Below are 26,266 nucleotides of genomic sequence, written 5' to 3' on the forward strand. Positions count from 1 at the left end.
AATACTAATATTTCTGACATCTAAATACATGATAATTTCAAGATTTCCAAGTCCAAAAAGTACATAAAATTGTACAATAATTATAATCTCTGAGGAGAGGGGCAGGGAAGATAGCTCAGTGGCTCAGGCACCTGCCTGGCAAGCACAAGGTCCTGAATTTGATTTCCGGTACCAAAACAATAATAATGATAATAGTAATAATAATAATCTCTGATGAGAATTTAATTCATTAATATAGCTGCATATACCTCACACTTATTTTTAATGTGTCTATGGTGTACTTGGGACAGCACCATATGTTATAATCAATTTATTTTGAGGTATAGGCATAAACATTACAAAATGTTTCTCATTTCATAGACAAATGGATCAGCCTAGTCCCTGCCTGTCAAGTGCAAGGTCATGAATTTGATCCTCAGTATATAAAAAAAAGAATTAGTACTTCAGGCTAATTCAAAGAGCAATGGTGCTACAACAATCCAACGTACACAGTAGGCAATTAGCAGCAAAATATGCACAACAACACTCACTTTTTTATTGATATAATATGGATCCAGGTCCTCCAAGGGTTCTGACACCATCTCCGGAGGAATGTCTCCATAAATAAATGGAAGGTTCTTTCCAGCTTCCAAGTCACTGTTTGGCTTTGGGCCATTTTCATCATCATCTTTTTTGTCTGGTTTAGGATTCTTAGCCTTTTCTTCTGCAATGCGTCTTTCAATAGCCGCAAGAGATTCTCTGGTGAAGAAGTTGAAGCTGTCAGGTCCTGGTGGTACAAGCACTGTTTGCTCCATTTTGTCATCCTGCACATTTTAATTACCATTTACTCTGTGTATGAAATTCCTAGAAGAAAATGCAGATATATTAGGGGAAGATAAAGATATGTTAATATCTATAAATGCTTGTTGTGAAATACATTTCTTCCTTAAATTGAAATGCAATTTCTAAATAAAAATTCCTAACAAATATGTTTTCTATCTTGAACTTTGTTAAGCACCCCATGCTTATTAACATGTATGCTTTAGTTTTAGAGGTACTGTGCCATGAGTTTAAAAAATAGTTCAGATATAGCCTCAGCTAGGTTCATTAGGCTAATCACCACCATGTCAGTAATAGATCGTCCATTCTGAAACCCACCCAGAAGATGGAAGTGTGCACCTAAGAGATGGAGGCTGGCTCAGCCAGCAAGGATGGAATAGAAAGGAGATAGCTTCGAGATGACATAAAGTCAAAACTTCTAGGTCTGACAAATGACTCCTTTCCAGGCTCATTGGAGTAATTCATTGCAGTCAGCTCTAATGATCAATTACATAGCTACTCCAGTCCTAACGGGCCTAGATCTATTTTACTTTTTGAGATTATTGAAACTACGATTTTCTCACTTCACTAGCCACAGAAGGCTTGGTTTACCTGTAAATGTATTAACAAAGCAGTAGTCCAAGACTGAGCAAATGTTATTTATGTGACTGAGAGAAAGCATGAGCTGGCACGAAATTAACAGACTGGACCAGGGATAGGAGAAGATGACTATTGGTGCAAAAGACAGAAGGATTTTTTTATTTCAAGAAAAATGATTCAAAAATAAGATCATATCCTAAACTAAATAGACACTGAAGTATTATTCTTCACTAATACAATAACGATATTCTTGCTGATTCTGTAGCTCTTTAGTGCTAAAGATACTGTGAGGATCTGAGACAAAACTCTCAACAACTATAGCAGAGTCAAACTTGATCTCATGCAGGAGTCAAATCCCAGATGCATTGTTTTAAGGTACATTTAATGTGAACTCAAATTTCACATTAAGGTACATTTAATGTGAACTCAAATTGCTTCCCTAGAGCCTACGTTATGCTTGGACACAAATTTCATTCAGATACTGTATTAACTCATTAAGGTCATCAAGTTGTAACATATAGTTCATTAGAGTATTGGTGTATATGAACTGCCAAGATAAAATTTCAGACAATTAGTTTTTGAGGAGTTCTACAGGTACTTCAAATTTTACCAAGAAAATGGTTCCCATTTTCTAAGAGGTTTATGATCATATTTTCCAATACGTGTCCAGAAGAGAAGACTAAGTCTATGTTCCTTCAGACATTCTTATAGTACACTTAAAAATCAGATTTGGCTTTGTATTGCTTTTAAAACAAGAGAAGAGGAATATTTTGTCTAAAAGCTGTAATTCTCCAATAAGCATCAGAAAAACACTAAGTCTTGTTTATTGGAAAAAAGAGTTTAGGGATGACTAATATGACTCATTTTCTCATAAAGAAGTATTCTGACAGGTAAATGTATGGTTTTTATTTTAACTGAATAGTTTCTTGATATAACATATATGCAAGTGATACACATTCAAAATATATAAAAGAAAAAGCAGTGTAATATCTCCCACTTTGTTTCTCTTTCTCATAGGCACAACTATTGTCTGTCATATATTATTCTCACTCTCTATATGCATCTGCTATGTATGTATTTATACTTGTTTTATTTAAACCATATGTGCAAACAGTATTTTACTACACAAATATTTTGCATCCAGTATTTTTCACTGAAAAACTATATATTACAATGAATTCTATTTCAGTTTTTATTGATTTGACCCATTCCTTTTATTGTCTAGTTTTCCATTGTATGTAGGAGTTATTATTTATTGAACCTATTTCCCAGTAATGAGTATTCAAGCTGTTTCCAATATTTTGTTATTATACATAACATTGCAACTAATATATTTTCCCACATACTTTAACATATATGCAGACATTATTTATAAGATTAATTTATAAATGTATTCCTGACTCTAGTCTTAGTTATTTTTCATCACTGGAATATCTAACATCCACAACTTCAAGGAAGGCCGGTTTATTTTGGCTCATAGTTTTTATGGGTTTCAATCCATAGTTGGGTTGGCTCCAAGGCAGGAAGAGCATGGCACTGAAATCTGCTCACATAATGGTGACCAGGAAGCAGAGAATCACAGAAGGAGCTGGGAACCTCCCACGTTACATCGCCAGTGACCTCTCTTCCTTCCAGGCCTGACCTCCACATACGATGTTTGGCTGTGAATTCATCGGTGAGATAGTCCTCTGATGTGTAAAGCACCTCCATGGCCCAATCACCTTCCACACACAGAAATCTGAGGGAACATTTTACATCTAAATCATAATAGCTCCATAAATTCTACACATTTAAACTTAATAGATATTACAAAATTATTCTTTATGGGATAATTTTTCTGACAGACATATAATGCACTGCCAGTTCATCTACACTCTGAACAACACATTATGCTATTACGTTTTCAATATTTGTAATGTGATAGGGACTAATGCAAGTATATTTAAGTTTAGTTTTGCATTCATCTTACTGTAAGAAAAATAGAATATATTTTTCATATGTTGAAGAGCCAGTTTTAATTTCCTTTTCAACGATTACCTATTTAAAAATGCCTGTTTCTTTGCTTTTTCTTTCAAAACTATAGTATCTTTTTAGGTGTGATTTAACCATTTGATTTTGTGATACATGGCCTTTAAAAAAAACTAAATCACCCCTTTTGACCGTAATATTCTATACTACATATTTAAAACTTCAACTAAAATGTCAAAACTTTATGTGGTTCTCTATTTCTTCTTTGGCTTCTGGATTTTGTACAATATTTAGGAAAACATCTTGGGAGTATGCAGTAGGAGGTGTGAGGAAAGACATGAAAGATAACATAGCCACGTATAAGAAAAACACATGCAGAGCTCTATCTATATATGTTAGCCATGTTTTACTGCAATTTGGGCATTTTGGTGGTTTAACTTATAAAGTTAAATCTTTGATTTACATATTTGGAATTTTTTAGATAGAGTTAGGTAGAGGTCCTCTGTACTTTTCTCGGCCCCTTTTTAGGCTATTCAGTTATTCTAATACTAATGCTGAATATCTTTTACCTACTAATACACATTCACACATGTTAGTCTATAATACGTAAAAAGTACAATTATGTATATACTTATATACATGCCAAAGTCAGCAACGATCTTAACAAACTATCTTACAGTCAATAAAAGAAGCCAACACTATTGTTTAACAATTTTCTGAATGCAATCTACTCAAATTACGTAGGTGAATTAATTGCATTATATAACAATAGGGATGAAGGGTATTAAATTATAGTGATTTTATATATTGTGTGATTTTTATGCCTGGAATGTTTTGTAGAAATAACTAGGAAATTTTTAAATGCAGTGAAAGAAAGTATCTGGGTTCAAAATTAACATAAAGTTAGCATATATGAGCTTAAAATACAATGAAAAAAGCTTGATGGTCCCTCACTATGTTGAGGTACAACCCTTTCAACATCGTACTTGAAATCCTAACTAATGCATAAGTGAAAAAAATTAATAAAGGTGAACAGATCAAGAATGAAGAAATAAAATTGGCTTTGTTTACAGAAAACAAGGCTGTCTATACTGAATACAATGACTAAAGGAATGCCAAAAATGAATAAATGACTATAGAGAGGCTACAGAAAATATGGTTACCACATGAAAGTCAGCTGCTACCTTATGTTCCCACAATGAACAATAGGGCTTTAAATGAAAATCACAATGCTATCTACATTAGTGTGTCCCTAAATGCAATACTTAGATATAAATCTAACAAAATGTATACAAAACTTAGATAAGGAAAACTACAAATCTCTGAAAATATAAATTTAAAACTAAACAAATGAGGAGATGTTCCATATTTCAGGAGTAGGAAGACAATATTGTCAAGACATTAATTCTTCCCCACTTAATCTATAAATTCAATGCAATTTTATGGACATTGATAGATTCTAAAGGGTATGCAAGGCATCAAAGACCCATAATGCCCAACACAGTATTGAAAGTGAATATAGTCAGAAGGCTGATACTAACCCAGGTGTAAGAATTATTGTAAAGGTAAAGCAATCAATGTAATGTGGTATTGCTGAATATACATCTATTCATATCTCAGTGAAACAAAAGCAAGAACCCAGAAACAAATCCACATAAATATATCCCATTTACTTTGGCAAAGACGCAAGACAATAAAATGCAAAAAAAAAAAAAAATCCCCCAGAAAAAACCAGTCTTTTCAATATACATTGTAAGAATAACCACACATCTATCTGAAAAAAATAGTAAAATAAAAAAAACAAAGAACCCACTTTTCTACTCTTCCGAGACAATAACACAAAATGAAACATAAGTCCAAATGTGAAATGCAAAACTATAAAATTCCAGGGAGATAAGAGAAAACCTAGATGATCTTTAGCTTTGATGATGATATTGTAACAAATATAATATTTTTAAGGTATTGTACCAAAGGCAAGCAAGCAAATATACAACAAAAAAACACCAGAAAATACTTTTTTTTTTTCTTTTCTGGTACTGAGGATTGAAACTAGGACTTTTGCACTGGGCTAAATCCTAAATTTTATTTCATTTTATTTTTATTTTGGACAGTCTCATTAAGTCACTAAATTACATGGACCGGGCTTGAATTTGGAATCTTCCTGCATCTGGTTTAAGGAGTGCTGGAAGTAGAGATGTGTGCCACCAGACTTGGCTAGAAAATTCTTAAATTAAGAATATTTTTAAAAATTCTTTAGGTAAATTTTAGTTTCAAATTCTTTTTTAGCTTGAGAGTTGTTTAAGAGAGCCTGTTCAAAGTTTCAAAATTTCCCCATCTAACTCATTTATATTTACTTTTATTGCATTGCTGTCTGGTAAGGTAGTTTGTGCCTTTTCTGTATCTTAGAATTTGCTGTGGCATTCTTTTATCTGAATATAAATTATTTATTAAATGACATTCCTATTAACACTAAAAACAAAGTAGGAAGTGCTGGTGTGTTATTGTACAGTAAAGTGACTGTAGATAAGAACAGTGCACTGTGTATTTCAAACAGGTGGAAGAAAGGGTATTGGAAGGTTCCACCATAAAGAAATATATTTAAGAAGTAAATCTTTGTAACACAATTTAAATATGCAATGCATATATGTATTGAAACATATTATGTTTCAATACATATCTATTTAACTTGTGCAATTTTATTTTACGTGTGATTGAACAGCTCCTCAATTTAAAAAAAAGACACACTAATACACGATACTAGCATAACATGTGCTAATAAATAAGTAAATAAATAAGTAATGCAGCTTTGTCTTTGCTTTAATGCTATGAAATTTATTATAACAATAAAATTCACCTTTTATTTAGGCCATCTTTATCTCTACGTAGCTGTGTTCTATTTTATTATGAGTTGAAAGAGTTGAATTAATGTTAATGTATAATGTTTCTATTTATTCTTACAAGTTCTGGGAATTCTGTTCTATGAATTCTCATTCAATGTTATTTGATTTGTAGGTAATGTTTATAATCAGCCTTTGGAAGTTACCTAACCTTGTGCAGTTATATATTAATTAATGACAGAAATATGTTTTGAAAAATGCAACATTAGATGATTGCTTCTTTGTGCAAACATGACATTACACTTGCACAATTCCAGATGGTAGAAGTGAATTTCTCAGTATTAGCACATCAAGAAACACGGTACTCAGGTGATGTATGTGGATACTTCCAGTATAAAATGGTATCACACTTTCTTACTTCAAACTGATTTCTTTTCCTCTAAAAACAACTTCAATGGCATAATGGCATATAATTCTATTTTCTTCTTGTTTGCATTTATTTGGCAGCTCTTTTATCTTTTTTTTTTTTTTTTGTCTTTGAGAAGGACTCTCACTATGCAATTCAGACTGGCCTTGAATTCACTTTGTATCCCAGGCTGTTCTAGAACTCGCAGTGATCCTCCTGCCTCAGTCTCCCAAGTGCTGGGATTACAGGCATGTACCACCATATCCAGCATGGTCTCAGTCTTTGAGTTAATATTTATCACAGCCAAAAGGTTTTCCTAATTAGGTGGCTAGCTTTGGCAAATCATCTCCTCTGGAAACCTTCATAATACAGATGGAGAAGGTTTATTTAACTCATGAAGTCTTCATGGTCCAAACTTCTTTGGTCGTGAGTTTTCCACTCAAATAGAAAATCTAAAGTAGCTCAGAAGCAAACATTTAATTTTCACTGTGGCATCTCACACGAAAAGTCTTACAGATGAAGTCATTCTCCTAAATGTTTTAAACTTGAAGAAATTTACTTTTTAAAATAAGACTTTAACTTCTTTCAGAAGTCTGTAGTTTCTTCTATGGTCCTCACTGACCATAATTAATTGGGCATGTGTGGACACAGTTGTTTAACGTTTGACTTTGTTTAGTAGGGTGTTGGCTTTTACACAAAACAGCATGCTCCAAAATATGTCAACAAGGCATAACGATAATGTTTTCTAATTTATCTGTTCTAGCGCTCTTTATAATTTTTTTTGTTATTGGCCGGGATGCAAGAGCTGGATGCCATCTAACTGTCCCCCAATACCCACAGCTCTGAAAGCATTACAAATTTAGTTGAGAAATAGCATGCTGGGGCAACTTCTCATGAGGCTTCCTTACTCAACCGAATTCTTAAGGTCTGTGATGATTAAACTTGATTATTGACTGGGTTGGCTCAGTGTCCCAAAGGAGGTAGGAAGGCACACGTTTAGGTGCATCTGCATGAGTCTTGGTGGTGTGACGTTAGAGGCTGTATCTGATACCCGAGTCCTTCCTTTTTGGCTCTTTCCTTGGTTTGCTTCTCTCTAATATGAAATGAGCAGCTTTCCTCCATGTTTTCAATTTGGCACCAGCTGATAATGAACTGAAGTCTCAAAATTGTGAGCCAAAAAACCTTTTTTGTTTATACCAGGATTTTCTTATTAGCAATTGAAAAGTGACTAATATAAAGTCCATATTATTGTTAAAGCTTAAAGTTGATTCCACTGTTTACTGTCCTGCCCTATCATACCCCCAAGTTAGTGAGACAGTTCTCTCATTTTCTCTTTCTAGTTTTCACTATTATTATCATCCACTAAAATAATACTGTTGTACTATGTCTAGTCTGTTTTGGGAAGTCAATTTTAGGGATAAACTATCAACTAACTTATAAATGAACTATATAGAAAGACCTATGTTTTCTCAGATTGCAGCTTTTGTATTTTTTTTTTTTTGTAGAGAAAAGAATGTCTATAAGTCCTTAATTTATTAATATTTTGGTCATGGGAGTTTAGAAGGCAGACACGCTAGATATAGAAGTGCATGCCTGTAGTCCCAGCACTGATGCAAAATCGTAGTGAGTTCCAGGCCAGCCTGGGCTGAGCAGTGAGTCAGGGCCAGCTTGAGTTACATTGTCAGACCGTCTCAGCAAGAGCAAGCACACGCGCACGAGCAAGAACCAGAGAAGGTGAACGCGAACGCGAACCGGAACCAGAAGCAGAACCAGAACTAGAAGGCGAAGGAGAACGCTAGCGCCAACGCAAAGGCAACCGCAAACTCGCGGCAAAAACCGAGAAAGAGAACAAAGGAAAACAAGAAAGCAGGCATTCAAAAGAGGAGTCAAGTTGTCTCAATCTCTGAACTTCTGAAAGATTAATTTATTTTAAGGAACTCAAAGATAAGTAAATCATAAAACCAAGCAATAGCAAACACTGAAAACAAAAATTAGAGTTTATGCTCTTACTTAGTAGGAAACAAAATGAAAGAAAGAAAAACTGACATTTGTTTAGAATTACTATGCTTTCAGCTTTCAAATTAGTATAACATGTCCAAGTTACATAGTTTACAAATGACAGAATTTCCCCCTTAATTCCCAAACTAATGACAGCCAATTCCTGATAGCTAGAAAATAGGATTTTAAATTTAAATGTAAGTGTGCAAGTATAACACAGGTAACCGGATTATACTAGTATTCACTCAATGAAATTTTATTCTTTGGAGCATTTTGGTAAAAATAGAGGTAGTCTTCAAACTTCTGAAAAATGAAAAATACACATAAAAAAGTGAGCCAAGTATAGTTGCACTCACTTGTAATCCCAGCGCTCAGGAAGCTGAGACAGGAGCATCACTGAGAGTTTGAGGCCAGCCCGGGCTACATAAGCTAGTTTAAGGCCAGTCTGCACGACACAATTACCCTGTGTCAAGCACCCCCCCAAAAAAACCCCACAATATGAAGGTGCTCATAATATTCATGTTTAGAATTGTATTCTGCAGTTTGCAACCTGACCCACTATATTGCTACAGCTGATTCTGACTTAACATCCATAAGTTTCTATATTTTGCTTAACCCAGTCATAGCTTGCTATCAACTGATGAGGTTACTATGTAATTTATCTGTCTGACCCCAATCTCCAAAGTTGGACTCCAAACTCCAAAGTTGTAGTATAATTATGTAACACTTATGCATTTTCACCATCTTATACTATGTAATTTTATATAAGGGGAATCATATATTTGTAATTTTGTCTCTAAAATATTTGATATTCTGAGAAGAAACAGAAAACACTCTTGACAAAATGACTTCCAACACCTTCTAAAGTTCTAGCACATTATGACTCCATCAGCCATCTGGGCAAGATACTTCATAGACAAATATTTCTGTTGACTTTGATAGTGTTCTTGCCACGCCACCCACTTTATAAAAGAAAAAATTTCATTTTACTGCCATAAGATGAAAATATGTAAAATGTTATTATAGTTGTGATTTCACATAACTATTTTTAACATCCAAGAAAGAAATTACTTTATACATAGAATTTTTCAAATATAAGAAATATTGTTTTATAGATATCTTTCCTAGAAATGGTTTAGTTTGTTATATTTATGATAAAAATCTTTATATTCTACTTGACTTTTGATGAAGTTCATTTAAAATATTTATAATTGAAATGACTAGAAACATTTCATCCTTCTATTTAAACATTTAAATTTAAAAATTGTATCTACCCCTAAATTTTTATGCTTTAAGACTGCATTTCAAATATAGCTAGCATACATCTATGTCTACATTTGTATGTTTCATTCAAAGATGTTTTTCAGGGTTATCTAACAAAGTAAGAACTTCAGTATTCATTCAATCTAGTGGTGACTCTGTTGATCTAATACCAAGAACCATTCTGTACTCTGTTTAAATTGAGTGTACCATTCATTATTCTGTGAAATATATTCATGATCTACAATTTCATAAGATCCTACTTGCAAAGTTAATATATCACATGACAAAAATTTGATGCATTTAAAATAATACATTATATTTTAGGCATGATAGAAATCAAGAAATATACAACTTCAATTTGCAGTTATTCAAATTGTGCATTTATTAGGCATCTTTTTCCTCCCATTATAATTATTAAATAAAGTGCTTACAAAACTAAATATCTACTCACATCACTTTGGCAGTATGTTTATTTAGTGACTCCAAAAAAGGTACCTAATCTACTCCATCACACATTTATTTCAAGCCAAAGGCTTGAAAAGTCCTACGGAAAAGTCCTAAGCAGATTATAAAATCTCAGAGAGAAGAGCTAAACTGTTGCAGATCCTGACAGTGAGATCTTGGTTTGCCAGACTCCCCCACACTAAGAACACAGAAGCAGCAGCTCTTTCAGACGAGGGGATAAAATGGGCTCTTCAGTGGTATGTATTTGTGGTAGATGTCCAGTCATTTTTTTCCCCTGTGAGAATTGTGTACCCTACCTACTGCCCTGTGCCCTAAGGTCCTTCCCAGTAGGTAGTGTTCTTGGGATGTTTTGCCTTTGGAAGTTTAACGGCACTTTGGCCATTGGACTGTGAGATGAATTGTCATCAATCAGCCAGAAGTTTTCAGTGTAACTTGTGGTTCCACAACTTCTTGATCTTTTCCCTTTGCCCAGAGAATGGCTTATATTAAACAGGACCTGCTTATTCAGCCTAGATCCTAGAATAACAGGACACACAGGACATAAGACAAACCAAAAAGAGCCAGCCGATAGTCACCAATTAGTTTGCAAATCCCTGAGATTTGAGGGATGTTTGACACAGTGATCTTATTAATCTGTACATGTAAATCAGTAATCAATGATGAGACTGCTAATCCAATTGAACAAATAAGGAACACTTATATTCCATAAGCACAAATATTGACTGAGATTCAAATTTGCTATAGTTTACTATGCTCTACCTATTCTTCTGTGTGAAAACGTATATGCCATTAGGATGTTGTTTTCCATACAGAGAAGATAGGCATTAAAACTAGAATCATTATAGTGTACAATGTGAAATTCAGAATGTCTTCTGACCATCAAGCTCAGAATAATTAAAGAATTTCTTCAAATTTAAATTTAATAATTTAAAGGAATTTTTTAACCTATGATTAGGTTACATCGACCGTACAGTCATGACCTCAGTTATAAACAAATTACTTGAGTTAAGCTGTTACAGTAAAGAAGCCTTCCATGTTAGAAAATGAGTCATCGTACTCTAGTGGGTAAACGATCTGGTCAGAGATTTGGGAGAATGTGGAGAAGAAGTCTAATTTGCTCATGATTGTGTCTGTAGATGCAGATTTTGAGATAGTGTTGAGATGAGTCCTGTAAAACCCCATGTGAAGCTCCAGGGCCTCCTGGGAAGGAGGACAGAGCTGGCTAAAAACAGGTTGCGTAAGGTAGGGTTTGCACAAAAGAAATTATGTGGAGAGGAGATAGCCAGCGGTCAGTCCTCTTTCACTTTCTTCTACTACTTCAGACTTTGTAGAAATAGTGGCAGTCCGTTTATTTCATGTGAAAGCCGCGGTGCACTAGGAAGTTAATACAAACCCCACAACGACACGGGCGGCATGAAGGCCACTCTTCTTGCTGCTGTCTCAGGTGATGCAGGTCACATCTGCCAGCAGTGCTGGTAAAGGTGGGAATTATGTCGCTATAAGTAGAAGCTGGGGAAATACTGCCAGAGTCAGCATTTGTCTTTTTTTGCTGTGAGAGAATAATGGGAAACAACTAGCATTCTTGGTATAATTCCCTTGGAAGGGAAAAGAAGCCAGATTAGCATTTTTAGCACAAAATGCTAAGGGAAAATAGTTATATTCCCACTTTGTAAACATCTGCCTTGATAACCATTTTCCTGGAAATAATCCAGTATTTTCAATCTGTATGAAAGTCATTTCAGGATTCATGGCATGATATTATTACACTGTGTTCCTGAGAGACATGTACTATAGCCCTCTAGCAGGGCTTTACTGAAAATTTAGGCATTCTTAACAACTCAGCTATTTTGAATTTCAGAATGACTGTCACCTTTCGCTCTTGTGACTGTTGTCTGGACAGATCAGGATGGGAAGCAGTTTAAAAACAGTCTTCAAACAACTGAAGTCAGAGAGGTTTAAACCATGAGACACACGACATGGCCTAAGGCAAGGAATTCAGCTCAAGGGAGATTCTCTTTAGCTTAGTCCCAATTTGAAGCTCCTCTTCCTGCTATAAGAAAATTGTATGGAACCACTTGTCCCAAAGCAAAACTGGCAAGGGCATAATTAATGGGTAAGAAACAGCATAGAAGCCAGGGGCAGCTGGGTAGAAGTGGGAGAGAACTAAATGAGGAAAAAACCTTGGGAAGAGATTGGAGTGGAGAGTGTCCCACACAAATTAACCACCCCGAGGAATGATTATGTGCGGTGTGACATTTCACTTGTCACTTTTCTCGACAACAAAGCGAGCTCTGAAAGATTGAGACTAGAAGTGCCATACCTGTAACAATTCAGCTGATAAAAATTCTATCTGTATAAAATCTGGACATTGAATAATCCTAGTCAAAAATACAATATTGCCTGTGATTACTGCTGTAAGCCCTCCTTTAAAGAAGAGTCATTTTGGTAAGGCAAAAGAACTTAAGTAAATATGTCTTAAAATGAAAGTAGAGATAATATTCTGCCTCAAAAATTCATATATTATCTTCCCCATGTGTTACTTATCACTTATATCTACTCACACTTTACTATACGAAATTACACTTAAAGTAGCGTTTAGTCTTTGTTGTAAGCCAGACATCCTATATCCTTTTTGTGATACACTGGTCTAGGTTAAAGAGTCCTTTCAGGGATTGTGATAGTTTAATCTCATTTGAGTGCCCACCAGCTGATAATTATTATAGATTTGTACAGGGTGGACACTACCAGATGCCCAGGACATCTGTCATCCAGATATGACCCTGAGCCAAGTCTATTCTTGTCGGAGTATACAGCACATGGTATATGCAATCAATTTTTGTTCATTGCACAAATTTTTACTCGCTATATACCATGTACCAAGCATTGAGCAGGGCTGAAAGACTATAGAATTGAGAAACAGAAAGCAGCACCATTTGGAACCTGGGAAAGTGAGCAAATTCCTTTTATAAGATGATCTATGAAATAAAATTGAGGGTTTAGGCTATCAGGATCTTGACTTGGATATTTAGTTTTTTTTTTTTTCATTTTTGATAGTGCCCTCATACAGGAAAGAAGAGATTGAATTTTAGAAGTGTTGATTTTTTAAATAGAAAATGTCTCTCATTCACACAAGTCAGTAGAGTGTGTGTGTGTTTTCAAATAGGGCAATGAGTTGCAAAATTGTCTTGAATTATCACTAAATTCTTTTAAGATAATAAGGGAATCACTGTGTCACCTATGTTCATTGTCTGTAATCAAAGTGCACATTTTAGGGATTATCTCATTTAAAGATATTTTTGTACATTAAACTGAATATTGATAAATTCATTAGACAATAGAATATAAAGTTCAATTAATATTCTGCATTCTTTTGACTTAACTGTTTTCATGATACCAATGCATTATTTTCTGGAAGCAATGATTAAGAATCAGAATTAGAGTAAAAAAGTTTCCGAAAAAGAAAATTAAAAAGAGAAAAAATTTGGAAAAGAAATTGCACGATTTTTGGATCCATGTCTGTTTTTCAACCCAACATATTTTCTAACATTTCTTCAACACTGAGAAATTTTCTTGTTGGTTATGCTCAATAGCAGGTGGTAGCTGAAGCTGTTCATTTATGAGCTTTGGTAAAACCTTGCAAATAATTTAAATATAATTATCATATTCAACAAAAACCTAAACTCAAAATATTTTTCCTTCTGCTTAATTTCCAAGTATGTCACACCTGTTACTCCATCTTTTCAATGAATTCTCTAAGTCATTGTGGTGCAGATTTTATTTTTAAAGTTTTCAAAATGGTAGATTCAGGGAATAATGATATTTATCACAGCTGCAGTTCTTTACTTGGTAGAGTGTTGGACAAAGAAATAGAACTGTCCAAAGGTCTATTCTTCATATTGGAGGTAAGCATAGGCAGAATCAGCCTTTTGGTATGAAGACCAATCACCCCGTGATGACCTGAGGATCTGAAGAAGGGCATCAGGAAAAAATAGAGTTAAATCTGAATTTCAGATAAATGACAGATTTTTTTTTCAGTGTATGCATGTCCTACATAATGTCTGGGACACACTTCTAGTAAACATTGTCCATTGTTTATTGGACATTCAAATTTAACTGGACATCCTTTACTTACCAATATTGAAGCTTTCTTCATTTTCTCTACTGAACACTTTCTCTGCTGAAAAAAGTGTTCATACTGTCTGAAATTCAGTTAATTAATGTTTTTCATTCATAGTAAACATTACTCTTTAAACAGCAAATATCTCAGGGAAATATATGTTGTTCATGCATCAATGTGAATTAACTTAAACAGTCTTTACTTCTCGATGTCTATCTCATTTCTTAGTGTCACACTGAGTATTGTCAGTCAGACTAAATTGAGGAACTCTTTCTTTGGTGAGGTGACGGAGAATTTAGGGTTGCCTGAGAACTGCTAATTTCAAGGGATAGGAGGATAAGCTAATTTTAGTGATTTTTTTTGATATATCAAAGGGATATATCATATGGGAATGAAAGAAAAAATATTGTCAGGACAGATAAAGTTAACTAATTTTTTTAAAATTATCAGTATGTATAATAACAAAAGTTCATTGGTTGGCTTCTACCTTTAACAGAATCCTTAACTAACAGCTTCTAAAAAACCATTACTTGGCATGTTTAATATCTGTTGCTAAATTTGTCCCAAATCAGATTTTCTTTATTGTTGAGATGTGCCATTCTCTTTGAAGATTTGTTCAGTGCATCTTTCCCTGTCTCTTCTTCTTTTCTTAATTATTTTATCACTCTGCTGTTTATTCAGGAAACTCAGTAAAAATCCAATAAAGAAAGAGAATTTAGTTCAGACCACCACGGAGAAAATGCTATACCTGGTGAATCATGACAACTAATAGGAAACGGCTCTTAAGCATTTGTGCCACTCACAAACCTGTAAACTTTGGATAACCAAGCAACTGTGTTTCCTCTTCTGTCTTAGAAGTGATACAATATATTCCAACTCAAAGTGGAAGCATAGCAAATTGGCCACATTTAGCTTGTCTTAAACACAAGCCAGGCTTTAGGCCTTGCTCGTGGACTGTCACCTACATAGTCACAAGCTAGCCCGCCCTCACCATTCACTGGCACCGGACAGATGCTTTCTTATGAAATTTAACTAATATGTTCTATACTTATAATAATTACACACTCTCTGTTGTTAACCAAAATGATACAAAAAAAGTAATGAATAATTGTCAAAACATTGAAAATAAACTCTTGAAACAAAGTCATTTCAAAATCTAACATCTTATTTTGCCTATCAGTGTATTCTTATTGTTGTCTATCCAAATCAAATAATTCCAAGTTTAGAATTTCATTTTCCTACCTAGAAACCTCCCTTCTACTTCCCAACCATGCATTTCTAAAGGCTCCTATTTTATTTTAATAATAAAAAGAGTTTTAAAAAAGAAAAAACAAAGAATTTCATTTTCCTAGGTTTCATGTTTCAAAATAATACAATTTACACAAAGCAATTTCAAACCACAACTATATTCTCTTTCAATTACTAACATTTTTTTTTAACCACAATGTACATGAAACAGATATTGAGACCTAAAAAAAACACTCTTGGTATTTTCATTTTTGCCCCCTTTGAAACAATGAATTTGATTGGAAGAAGACCTGCACGCTGATTTACTGATGGAACAAGTTACACAATACAGTTTTACTGCGCTGCACCAATGCAATATGGAGATTCAGAGGAGCTGGAAATAAAAATCATGTTATTCTAGAGCTGCTGCTTTCAATTGAACAGAAGTCATTTTCTCCTTGAAAACTCATAGTTTAACTACTTCATTTAGGCACTCAATAAAAAGAAAAATGTTTAGCAGTTTTTGAAAAGCAGAGACGTAACAATTTTAAATATTTTTCATCTACCTAGTAAAGCAAGAGATCCTTACAGGAGGGACCTAGATGCTACTGAATTGAATTAAAAAAATCTCATAGATGCATTGTACGCCTTATTCAGTTTGATGTTCATTTGAGCTTAGAAATAGGGTCATAAAGCATCTGGGATTAAACCGCCCTGGTAGAGGATGTGGGCCACGCTGCAGAGAAGGGGCTGAGTGGCTGAGTGCAGGCATTACTCAGCACTTCTCATAAGCTGACATATCTTGCTGGCCATGCAGGCAAGGCAGGTTTCTTTTGCTGCTTCTCAGTTGTTTTTCTCTGCCAAAAAGGGAAGGCAGAGAAAATAACATCAGGATTGGGAAAGAGCAAAGCAGGGCAAGTATCTGCAATAAGTGTACCGATGAGGTCTGCCCTGTTTCTTTCCCTGCGCCCCTAGACTGATAAGCATAATAATTTTATGTGACATAATGGTAGATCAAAAATGTGTGTCACATTTTGCTCACTAAAAGTTTTTGAATGAATGAGTGAATGAATGCATAGTCACTGGCTCACCCTTGGTCATCTGTTCTGTGCACAGGCCAAGAAAAGGCAACGACTCTGTCCCTCTGCCCTGCCTCAGAACATGCGTGCTGCTTCCAAAGTAAGAAACTCCAGGATGAAGCCAAAATACAAATTTTCAAAGTATCATCTAGATAACAATTTCCTCCCTCTTCTCTAATCTGAGCAAGTAACATTAGATTTTAGTTAAGTGAGCTTTTGAGACCATACAAGTGAAACAAATCGAACACACATGTGTAAATGTTGCATTATTTCTCTGGTGTGAGAAACTGAAAGGTAAATAAGGACCAAAATGTATAACTGATATTGTGAAATAGGAAGGAAATGTTTATATGGGAAGGGAAACAAGGGTGGGAGTCAAGGGAAAGCAAAAAAACAAACAAACAAAACAAATGGAAGAAAATGGAAACTTTTGTGAATAATGAAGGGAAGAGGGGTTGAAGAAAGGGTAGGAGATTGAGGAAAGAAGATGGTCAAGATATACCATGTAGAGGTACAAATTGCCTAAGATAAATGTGATCATTATGTATATCTAAAATATATCAGTAATATTAATTTTTAAAAGATACAAAAAGATAAAAATTTTAATTTTGCTTGCTTCAGCAGCACATGTACTAAGATTATAACCAAGGGGAAACACTTTTGTGGAGAAATAAACAATACGGCATATTGCTTCTTGCTTATGTAACAGAAACTAAAGTTTGAGGATACACAGCATTCATACATAGCATCTAAAAGACTATGTGAAAGTACACAGCTGAAGGGCCACTTGTTCCAAAGAGATGAGTTGGGGCCTAGACTCTGTCTTTAAACCTCTTGTCCCAGTGATCAGAATATAGAACTCATAATTTATTTAGTGGATATGTTTTGAGAAACACATATAGAACAATGCACTAGAAAACTATCCTTTGCAAATATCAAAAAAAAAAGTTTTTAGCACCTGGGGGAGTGAATTGATTTACATAAGTATTAGTTTATTGATGACATGAATCCATGAATGTGGAATTCAGAAGGTATCTTTTTTTTACTTAGAGATTCATTTTTTTCAACCCTGAAAGTGTCAGGATGAAATCACAAAATTTAGAATGAGAATATTTAGGTTCAAAATTCAGTTGTTAAAATTTCTTCACCTGTGTCAACTTTAATTCAGTCTTTTATAAAGAGATACAATTTAGATGCCTGCCCAGTTTACTCCTGTTAAAAATTTCTCTTACACATAACATGTGCTGAAAAGTGCACCTGGACAACTGTGTTTATATCATGAAATTCCTTCCTCCCATTCCCATGGCCTTAGCCTGGTAGTTTATATGAGAGCACCGATACCCTATCATAAGTCCAAAGCTTACCTGTAGAATAGGGTTCTCTTGGGGGGAGTCTTTAAATTGGGAATAATATTAAGTCATAGTGAGTAAGTTAGAATGTTGTGGGAACATGATCTCTGAGTGATTTGTTTGGGAAGCCAAGTCTGTCCATGAAAACCAAAATAGCAAAAGAGGAAGGGAAAAGCACTAACAAACAGAAAAGTAACTGAGAAAGAGAGCAAATTATTTTGTTTCAGTTGCTAACTTCTTGGTTTCAATATAATCAATTGTTTGATTAGCTATATTTTGTCCTTTGGGATTTCCCACTGTACTCCTATAATGAATAGTCTGTTTTATGTATACTAAGGTGTTTTTATTATTTAAACACAAATACTGCTTAACATAAACACAATATAAAAATACTTGGCACATAATACATTCTTAATTTTTATTTTAATTGCTGATGTTATAAAGAAAGAATCAGAGGTTTGGCAAATTCATAGTACCACAGACAATGGAACAGTTATCCCTGGCCAGATAGCTTAACTTTGAGATTTGAAAAAGGGTTTCATGCTGTACACACAGTTCAAAAAACTTATTTCAAAACTAGAAATTCAAGCAGCAAGGGTAATGTTTCATTAGAAACATTTATAATCTTGACATGCATTATCATTGAGAAGTTGTGTCATTATCTTTATCATGAAAGTTAAATTTAAAAAAATAGATTAAATGTTACCATGAAAAGAACTGTAACATAATTTAAACACTTGGACCAAAACATAATTGGGATACTAGAGCTCCATGGTATAAGAGATGATAAAAAAAAACTGACTAGAAAAAAAACATTATGATACTATAGCCATCAAAAAAAAAAAAAAACTGGAAACTGACTGGAGTTTGAGGGAAACTGTATACTGATAGGTCCATCAGAATGGGGTACCTGCAAATGGATTCAATTAGTAAGTTGAGTGTTTGAAAACGTCTTTCAATGATTGATTTAACCTCCAAAGAACATCTGTTAGAACAAGTTTTTGCATAGTTGACAGTAAGTCCTGCTCAGAATTTTAAATGGGAGTCAAATTTATTTTCCACAGTTAGTCACAGTTTTAGATATTATTGCATAACCTTCTGGCAGGAATAAGGATTAACATTCTGAATATTACACTTCAAAATTTGAAGAATTTTAGTATAAAATACATAGTGTTTTAAATGTTTGAAAGTGAGTCCAAATGCAGAAAATAAACAGAGTATGATAAAAATATCAGAAAGTTCTATTCTGGTTGTATATTGCTGGAAGTTTTACCTTCTAATAATTCAGTTGCTAGGCAACTACTAGTGCTGAATTCAAGAAGAAAATGATTACTAAATACTAATCAACCAATCAATAAATCACCCCAAAAAAACTATTAAATCCTAAGTATCCCCAGGTACAGGCTAAAAAGCATAAACCGTTGTCAAAAGACTTGCATTATGCTCTCCTTTAATCATTAACTTTCCTGTGCAGACAACACGGCCCATGCAGAACCTATAATCCCTGCTGGCTTCTGTGTCAGCCATGAGGAAGCTCACGGGCAAACTCAGGACCCAACACAAATCACAGCTGTACCTCAGCATTTGCCAGTATTCACTTCACCAATCCTTTTCACCTTGCTTGGTCTTTATTATTCAGTTTGACATTATATTTGATTTTATAAGATCGGTCAACTTCAGTTTTGAAAGTAGATAAGAAATAAACAGATGAGGCTCTTCCCTGTTGCAGTTTATGTCAATTTGAAGTATTTTATCTTTCCACAGAGAGAAAAGTTCAGGTACAGGCCCCTCTTGTCACAGATCTGCATACACTGAATATAGCTATATCTCCCTTTAGTTATCTCTAAGCTAAAAATTTCAATATTTACTCCTCAAACACTCTAATAAAATAATAGCAATAAGAATACCAAAGAGAAAATGCCTGCCATTTGTACACATTTTCCTTAGTACAAATTATTGTTTTCATGTTTTAAGTGATATAACACATTTATTTACTTTATTTACATCTCTGTACAAACTACTTTAGTATTTTTTTTTTAAATGAGAGTGTCTGGGGGTATAATTGCATAGTATAAAGAAAGCCCTGGGTTTAATTCTCAAAACTGGAAAAAAATGGGGAGTGTTAAATAGTAAAATTGATCTCTGCTTGATCTCACGGTTCACTCATTCATCTTACTGTTAACAAGAAACAACAGCATTTACTACTTCTTGTTAAATACAAAAGATTGATAACTCCACTAATATTGTGACAAGTTTTTCAACCATCTCATTATATATTTTTCTTGATGCAAACTATGTTATATAAGAATTAAAATTACACTACAGTTTCTCCTGCCTTAATGGATCAATTTCTAAAATTTCAACCTATTTCTTATTAATATATTTCCTGAAGCTATTCACATCATTACTACATACCACTTAAACACTTATTTTCAGTTTGAACACTCAGATCAGTGAAAAGTTATTAAACAGTAATAGTCTTTGGACTGGTTTCAATACACGGTAGTTAATATATTTCTCCAGAGTATTGAGTAGTGATGTTTATATTGAATCACTTGAACTGTCCTCTAAAATCGAGATGATATAAATAGGTGCAGAAAATCAGGCTCAGATTTATTCTCAAGTACTAATTCACAGTGTCTACTTCCGTTTTGAATTCACAATAAATACATACTTTACATTCACATACAACCTTTTTAAAAATTATATGGTTGTATTTAATAAAATGCACATTGTTTCATAGAATTACTGACTTCATAAAAACCAGTTGACTGTCTGTGTATATTTTATTACGAACTGAAAACAAGAGTTCAGTTTCTTTCACATAGCAGCCCTTTGTGATTCTGATATGAAAACTGTGAATCAATGAGATCATACATATCTCAAAGAATACACTGTATGTATATATACAGATATTCAAAAATATTCCTGAAGCCCAGATGAGTGATAGCTGTTTGCCTTTGTCAATCTATTTACTTTGCCTCAGATGGAAATTAAATTGGTATGACATAATTTCAATTCACAACATCATAATGGTTTTTTATTCTGTGCTGTTCTAGGTGAACTATCAATTTCAACATGCGTGAATTTTGTTGTTTAAATTTTAACTTTAATAGAAATTTCAAACTATTGGATCAAATTAAAATTCTTAAACTGTTTAGCCACTTCTCAAACACAGGCTTCCAAATTTGCCTTTTCACAAAATCTACCACTGAAGTTAACAAAACAGTGTATATATCCACATTATAGTTTTTAGGTGGAAATTTACATGCACTGTGTATTTTTTTCTTTTTACCTAACAGTCTATGAATGAATAATAGGACTTTCCTCTTTTTCAAAAGTCTTTTTTCCTTTTCTTGCCTAAAGGGGAATAAATACCAACTTCTAAAAAGCTCCATCACTCTTTCTTAGAGCTCTATTAATTTGCTGGCTCTAATCATATAATTCACACAAGAAACACAAATGCATGTATCTAGGTATATATTTGTGTAGCGCTCTATGTACATTACACTCATGCTAGGATAACAGAAAAGTGAAGAATTATAAACTTTGAGTTAACAGGGTAAATGTGGAATATGTAAGGCTTTTTTAAATTAAATTATAAGAAAGATAAATTGATTTTCCCTCATGAAGGCCAGTAAATAACTTGCCGCTTCAATATTAAAACTATTTGGAATGTAAACATCTTATCCATTTTTTGATTTTTAAGATACTAACATTTCAAAAGTTTCATATTGGTGTATTTCATAAAACAATAAAAATAACATTAATATTCAAATGACTATGTGTCTAAATAGTAATCTATGTAGATAATCTTTATTTTTGCCAGGTGAGGGGGCTGTGTTGGGAACTGAACTCAATACCTTGTGCTTACCAAGAAGATGCTTGTGCTGCATAATTTTTAATTTTACACACATTCAAAGGTAAAAAAAACATGAGATTTAAAATAGAGATGTAAGAAATATTTGAATTTTTAAGAGCACAGATGAAATGATCTTATATTTATCTGAATCAACGCAAGTCTTAAAGAAATATCTTTAGTTTTGAATAGTTACATTATTGGGTATATATTTAGTAACATAAATATGAAATTTGGACAGTAAATGCAACAATTACTGCTAACAAAAATATATGCAATATTTTATCACTCATAACGAAAGACATTTATTTCCATTCAGAAGTCTTCAAAGAGGTTTCTTTACTAAGCATATTTGGAATTATCTAGGAAATATAATTTTCACTGGTATGTATGTAGATATAGTGTAGATGCAGAAAATAACTCTTGAAAAATAGTTTCAGTGATATTTAATGCCTATTTTGTGGATAATGGAAGGCTCTTGTACATTAAAAGCACGGTTCAATCCTATTCAAGTATAGGTAATCCTCCAATTTTGATTTGGGGTTTGGTGTAGACACATGTTCTGAAGGATCAGGCCAGCTATTAAGAGAGACACACTTGTGTATCAATAAATTATAAATAATACTGAGTAAAGGTAACAGTAAGTTATCTACAAGACATAGGTGTGGTAGAAGGCATAATCAATTCCTTAACGACAGAGAAATGGGCAGAAATGTTGCCAAGAATGCTTCTGAGGAAGTAAGAGATTAAGTTTTGTAAAATGAAAGAAAATATTCTAGGAAGAGAGAGAGAAATGATGGAAGACATGTGAGGTACATGCAATTGCTGTGATGGTTTGGCCCACTTAGAAACAAAATAGCAAAACAGAAGGCTAATAATGTTTGAAAGTGTCTACTCAATGCCAAGCATTGTGTTATGTATCTGGCAAAAATAACTTTAGAAGTGCTAATATTTGCCAGTATATATTACTATAAATGTTTTACAGATGAGAACAAAAATCAAGAAAAAATAATCTTAATTGAGATGATACAATGCACAAAAGAGTTGGCCTGTGAATACTGATTTGCCTAATTCCAGCCTTTGGTTCTCTCCATTATACTATATTTGCTGGAAATATATTGTTGCGCATGGCATAATGCCTGGTACTATGATTATAAATATCTGTTGAATGAAAGAATGAGTGATTGATCAGAAATAAAACTGAATCTAGGTGGTCAGTTATTTTATTAGTGTTATTTCTGGATAGAAAAGAATTGCAAAGAGACATGATCATATTCACCAAAATTCTCTAAGGAAAATAATGGATCAAAATGTATATTATCTTTCTTAAAATTTGGCTGTTCACTTTTGCCAAAAATACAAGAAGTAATTACAATTTTCTAGGAGAAGATACCAAGGAAGAGAGTCAGAAAGAGATACTAATGAATATTGTTTAGTGTTACAGCATAATCTAACAAGGAAAATTTGGAAATAATCCACTGACTTATCAACATGCTTGTGCTTATTCACTTCAGTGAACACACAGTGTAGGAATATAACAGCAATTGTCCTGATTTAAGAACTAAATAGCAATGAGAAATGGAGAATGGAGTTGTGTCTTTTCAAGACCCTTTATTAGTAGAAATATGTGCTGTTATTGTAGTTAGAAAGAGGGGAGAAGTTTTAGAAAAAAGGAAAAGACATCTTGTTAGATACTTCAGTTAAAGAGATTAAAAAAATCAAAGTCCCTAACAGGAAGGTAAGAATAAAGATAAACTAAGTGGGGTAGAGACAAATATATTTTATAGAATAAGAAATAGTTTAAAATTCAAATGCTTGATGAGGAGCTAAAGATGGTGGATCAGTAAGCAGCAAAATGAGCCTCTCTGAGAGACATAGCTCAGATCCTGGAATAAAACATCCTGGAGAAGACCAGATGGAGGGAGATGGATCTCTTGACTCAGGAAGAAACCAAAGGGAAAGGAACCACTCAGACTCACCATGGTGCTCTTGCCCCCAAAGCCCCAGTCACGCTGAAGTCAGAAGCTGGCCAACACAATGGAGAACAGAGCCAGTGTGGAGACCTGCACTAACCTGCAATGAGTGCTTGGAATTTGATCTTCCTGTGGGAAAGAGGTGACCAACTGGATGACATATCAGTATTGCGCACGACGGGCCTGAACAAGGAACAGTAGTGACTTCAGTTGGTTGCTCCCTGCCCAGAGCAGATTAGTGGGATCTGCTTGAGCTGGGTCATGCCCCTGGCTGGAACCCAATAGCCAAGGATGAAATTGTCCCTGAAGTTGTCCCGAACCAGCTCCATCCATGTGGCACACACTAACATGGTGAAGGTCCCTGCTGTTTGACTGGCTTAGAGGGGAGGGGCCAGCCTACACCACCCCTGCTTGCACCTCTGTGACCAATGGCAAACTGGAAAGGGTGGAAATCCCTAGCCAGCGTGCTTCAGAAGAACCATAACCAACAAGGAAAGGAGCTGGGACCACCATACACCTGTATGGAAGAAACCAGAAACAAGACAAGAAAAAGAAACAAGAAAAAGCCTCCAACCCCCAACCTAGGGATTATTGGTCCAGGAGACGTAAATACAGAAGAGATTGAGGGTAGCAAACATGCAATATTGGACATGGCATCACCTGACATAAAGAAATATCTTCGTGACATTATAGATGAACTCAAAACTGAAATATTAATACAAGTAAAGCAAGATGTAAGAAGATTAATAAAAGAAATTCTAAGCACCTCCCAAGAAGACACAGATGGAAGAATGGAGGAACACATACAAAGGAGAGAAGCATTCAATGAAGAATACAAAGAAACCTAGAATACATGAAACATATTCAAAGAGATTACCAGGAAATTAAAAACTCCATTGAAAGCTGACAAAACTGGCTAAAAGAAACTAGAGATAGATTAACAAAACTTGAAGATAGGTTTACAATGTGTGATCATGAAAGGAAAGATCTCTTAAAAACAAGGAAATGGGCAGTAACAATACAAAGACTAGAAGATGACAAGAGAATCTGTAACTTAAAAATAAAAAATGTGAGTGAAGAAGCAGGGGTAAACACAAATGAAATGCAAAGACTATACAGAAATAATTAAGGAAAACTTCCAAAGCATAGGAAAAGGAAATGATATTCAGCTGCATGAGGCAGAACTCTAGCCACCTACAACCAAAACAGAGCTACACCCAGACATATAATAATCAAGATCCCAGAAATTCATCATAAGAACAGAATATTAAAAGCCATCAGACAAAAGAAACAGATCATCTATAAAGGAAAATCCATCAAAATCATGGTAGACTTCTCAACACAAACTATCAAATGAAGAAGAGCTTGGAGCAAAGTATTCCAAGCCCTGAAAGAAAGTAATCTCCAACCCAGATTGATGTATGCTGAAAAACTGTCTCTAGAAATTAATGGAGAAACAAGATGCTTCTATGACAAAGAGGAACTGGGGGAGTTCATGACCACCAATCTAACCCTATAAAAAATACTGAAGGACATTCTAGAGAGAGAGAGAAAAAATCAGGATTGCAGGAACAATGGCAGAGAGGCCTCAATGAATAGGGCAGACAGTGAAATGAAGGAGAAAAGTAGATAACCAATGGCAGAAAAATAGCATAGCAGAAATGAAACAGAGAAGGTTGGCTATAACCTCTAACATCGATGGCCTTCTTACACTGACAAAAAAGAAACACAGGCAGGGTAGATCAGGAGATAGGGTCCATCAAGATGCTCTGTATAGGGAATATAATTAACCTGAAAGAGGGCTTATTTACTGAAAGTCAAATATGAGAAAACAATGTTGTATGTAACAAGGAACCAGAGAGAAATAGGGGCAACTTGTCCAGCATCTGCAGATAGGTTGGTAAGACATGATACTTTTGTGCAGTAGAGAACTTCTCAGCTATAATGAAGGAAAACCTTGAGGCTTTTGTAGATAAAGGAATACAACTTAAGATCAAGCCCAGGGGTAAAAAGATTCAGAACCACTTAGGTAAATAGCAGGTTACTTCCCACAATCTAAAAACTAAAGGATTTAGTGGGACCCAAAATGTACAGCACACCCTATGAAAGTGAAAGGGGAGGAATTGTGTAAAAACGGAAGGCAGAGGATGTTAATAGTTATCACGATTTAAAATCCACATTAATCTCACCACTCTGTTTAGTATGATTGTATTCTGTTCCAGTTTGTCTACTTGTACTAGATTTGAGGGCACAGACAGCTCTCCCCAAAAATAGCAGGATATATTATGGTAACCATCCTTAATTTCCTATTAACTTAATCTAAAACC

At 34.3% G+C, this 26,266-nt stretch overlaps 1 protein-coding gene across 7 annotated transcripts in view; it reads right to left on the reverse strand.

Moving 5' to 3' along the window:
* Nucleotides 1–26,266, reverse strand: part of Scn1a (sodium voltage-gated channel alpha subunit 1) — a 140,983-nt gene that overhangs the window by 76,778 nt on the left and 37,939 nt on the right. For all 7 annotated transcript variants that reach the window (XM_063259197.1, XM_063259202.1, XM_063259200.1 and 4 more), the window contains exon 2: nt 531–843. In XM_063259197.1, coding sequence (XP_063115267.1) covers nt 531–794 — 264 coding nt within the window. In that variant the 5' untranslated portion in view covers nt 795–843. The remainder of the gene's footprint in view (nt 1–530; nt 844–26,266) is intronic.

Source organism: Cavia porcellus, unplaced genomic scaffold, assembly GCF_034190915.1.
Source record: "Cavia porcellus strain 051 isolate PalLab524CR breed Dunkin Hartley unplaced genomic scaffold, mCavPor4.1 scaffold_12, whole genome shotgun sequence".
Lineage (NCBI taxonomy): Eukaryota > Metazoa > Chordata > Mammalia > Rodentia > Caviidae > Cavia > Cavia porcellus.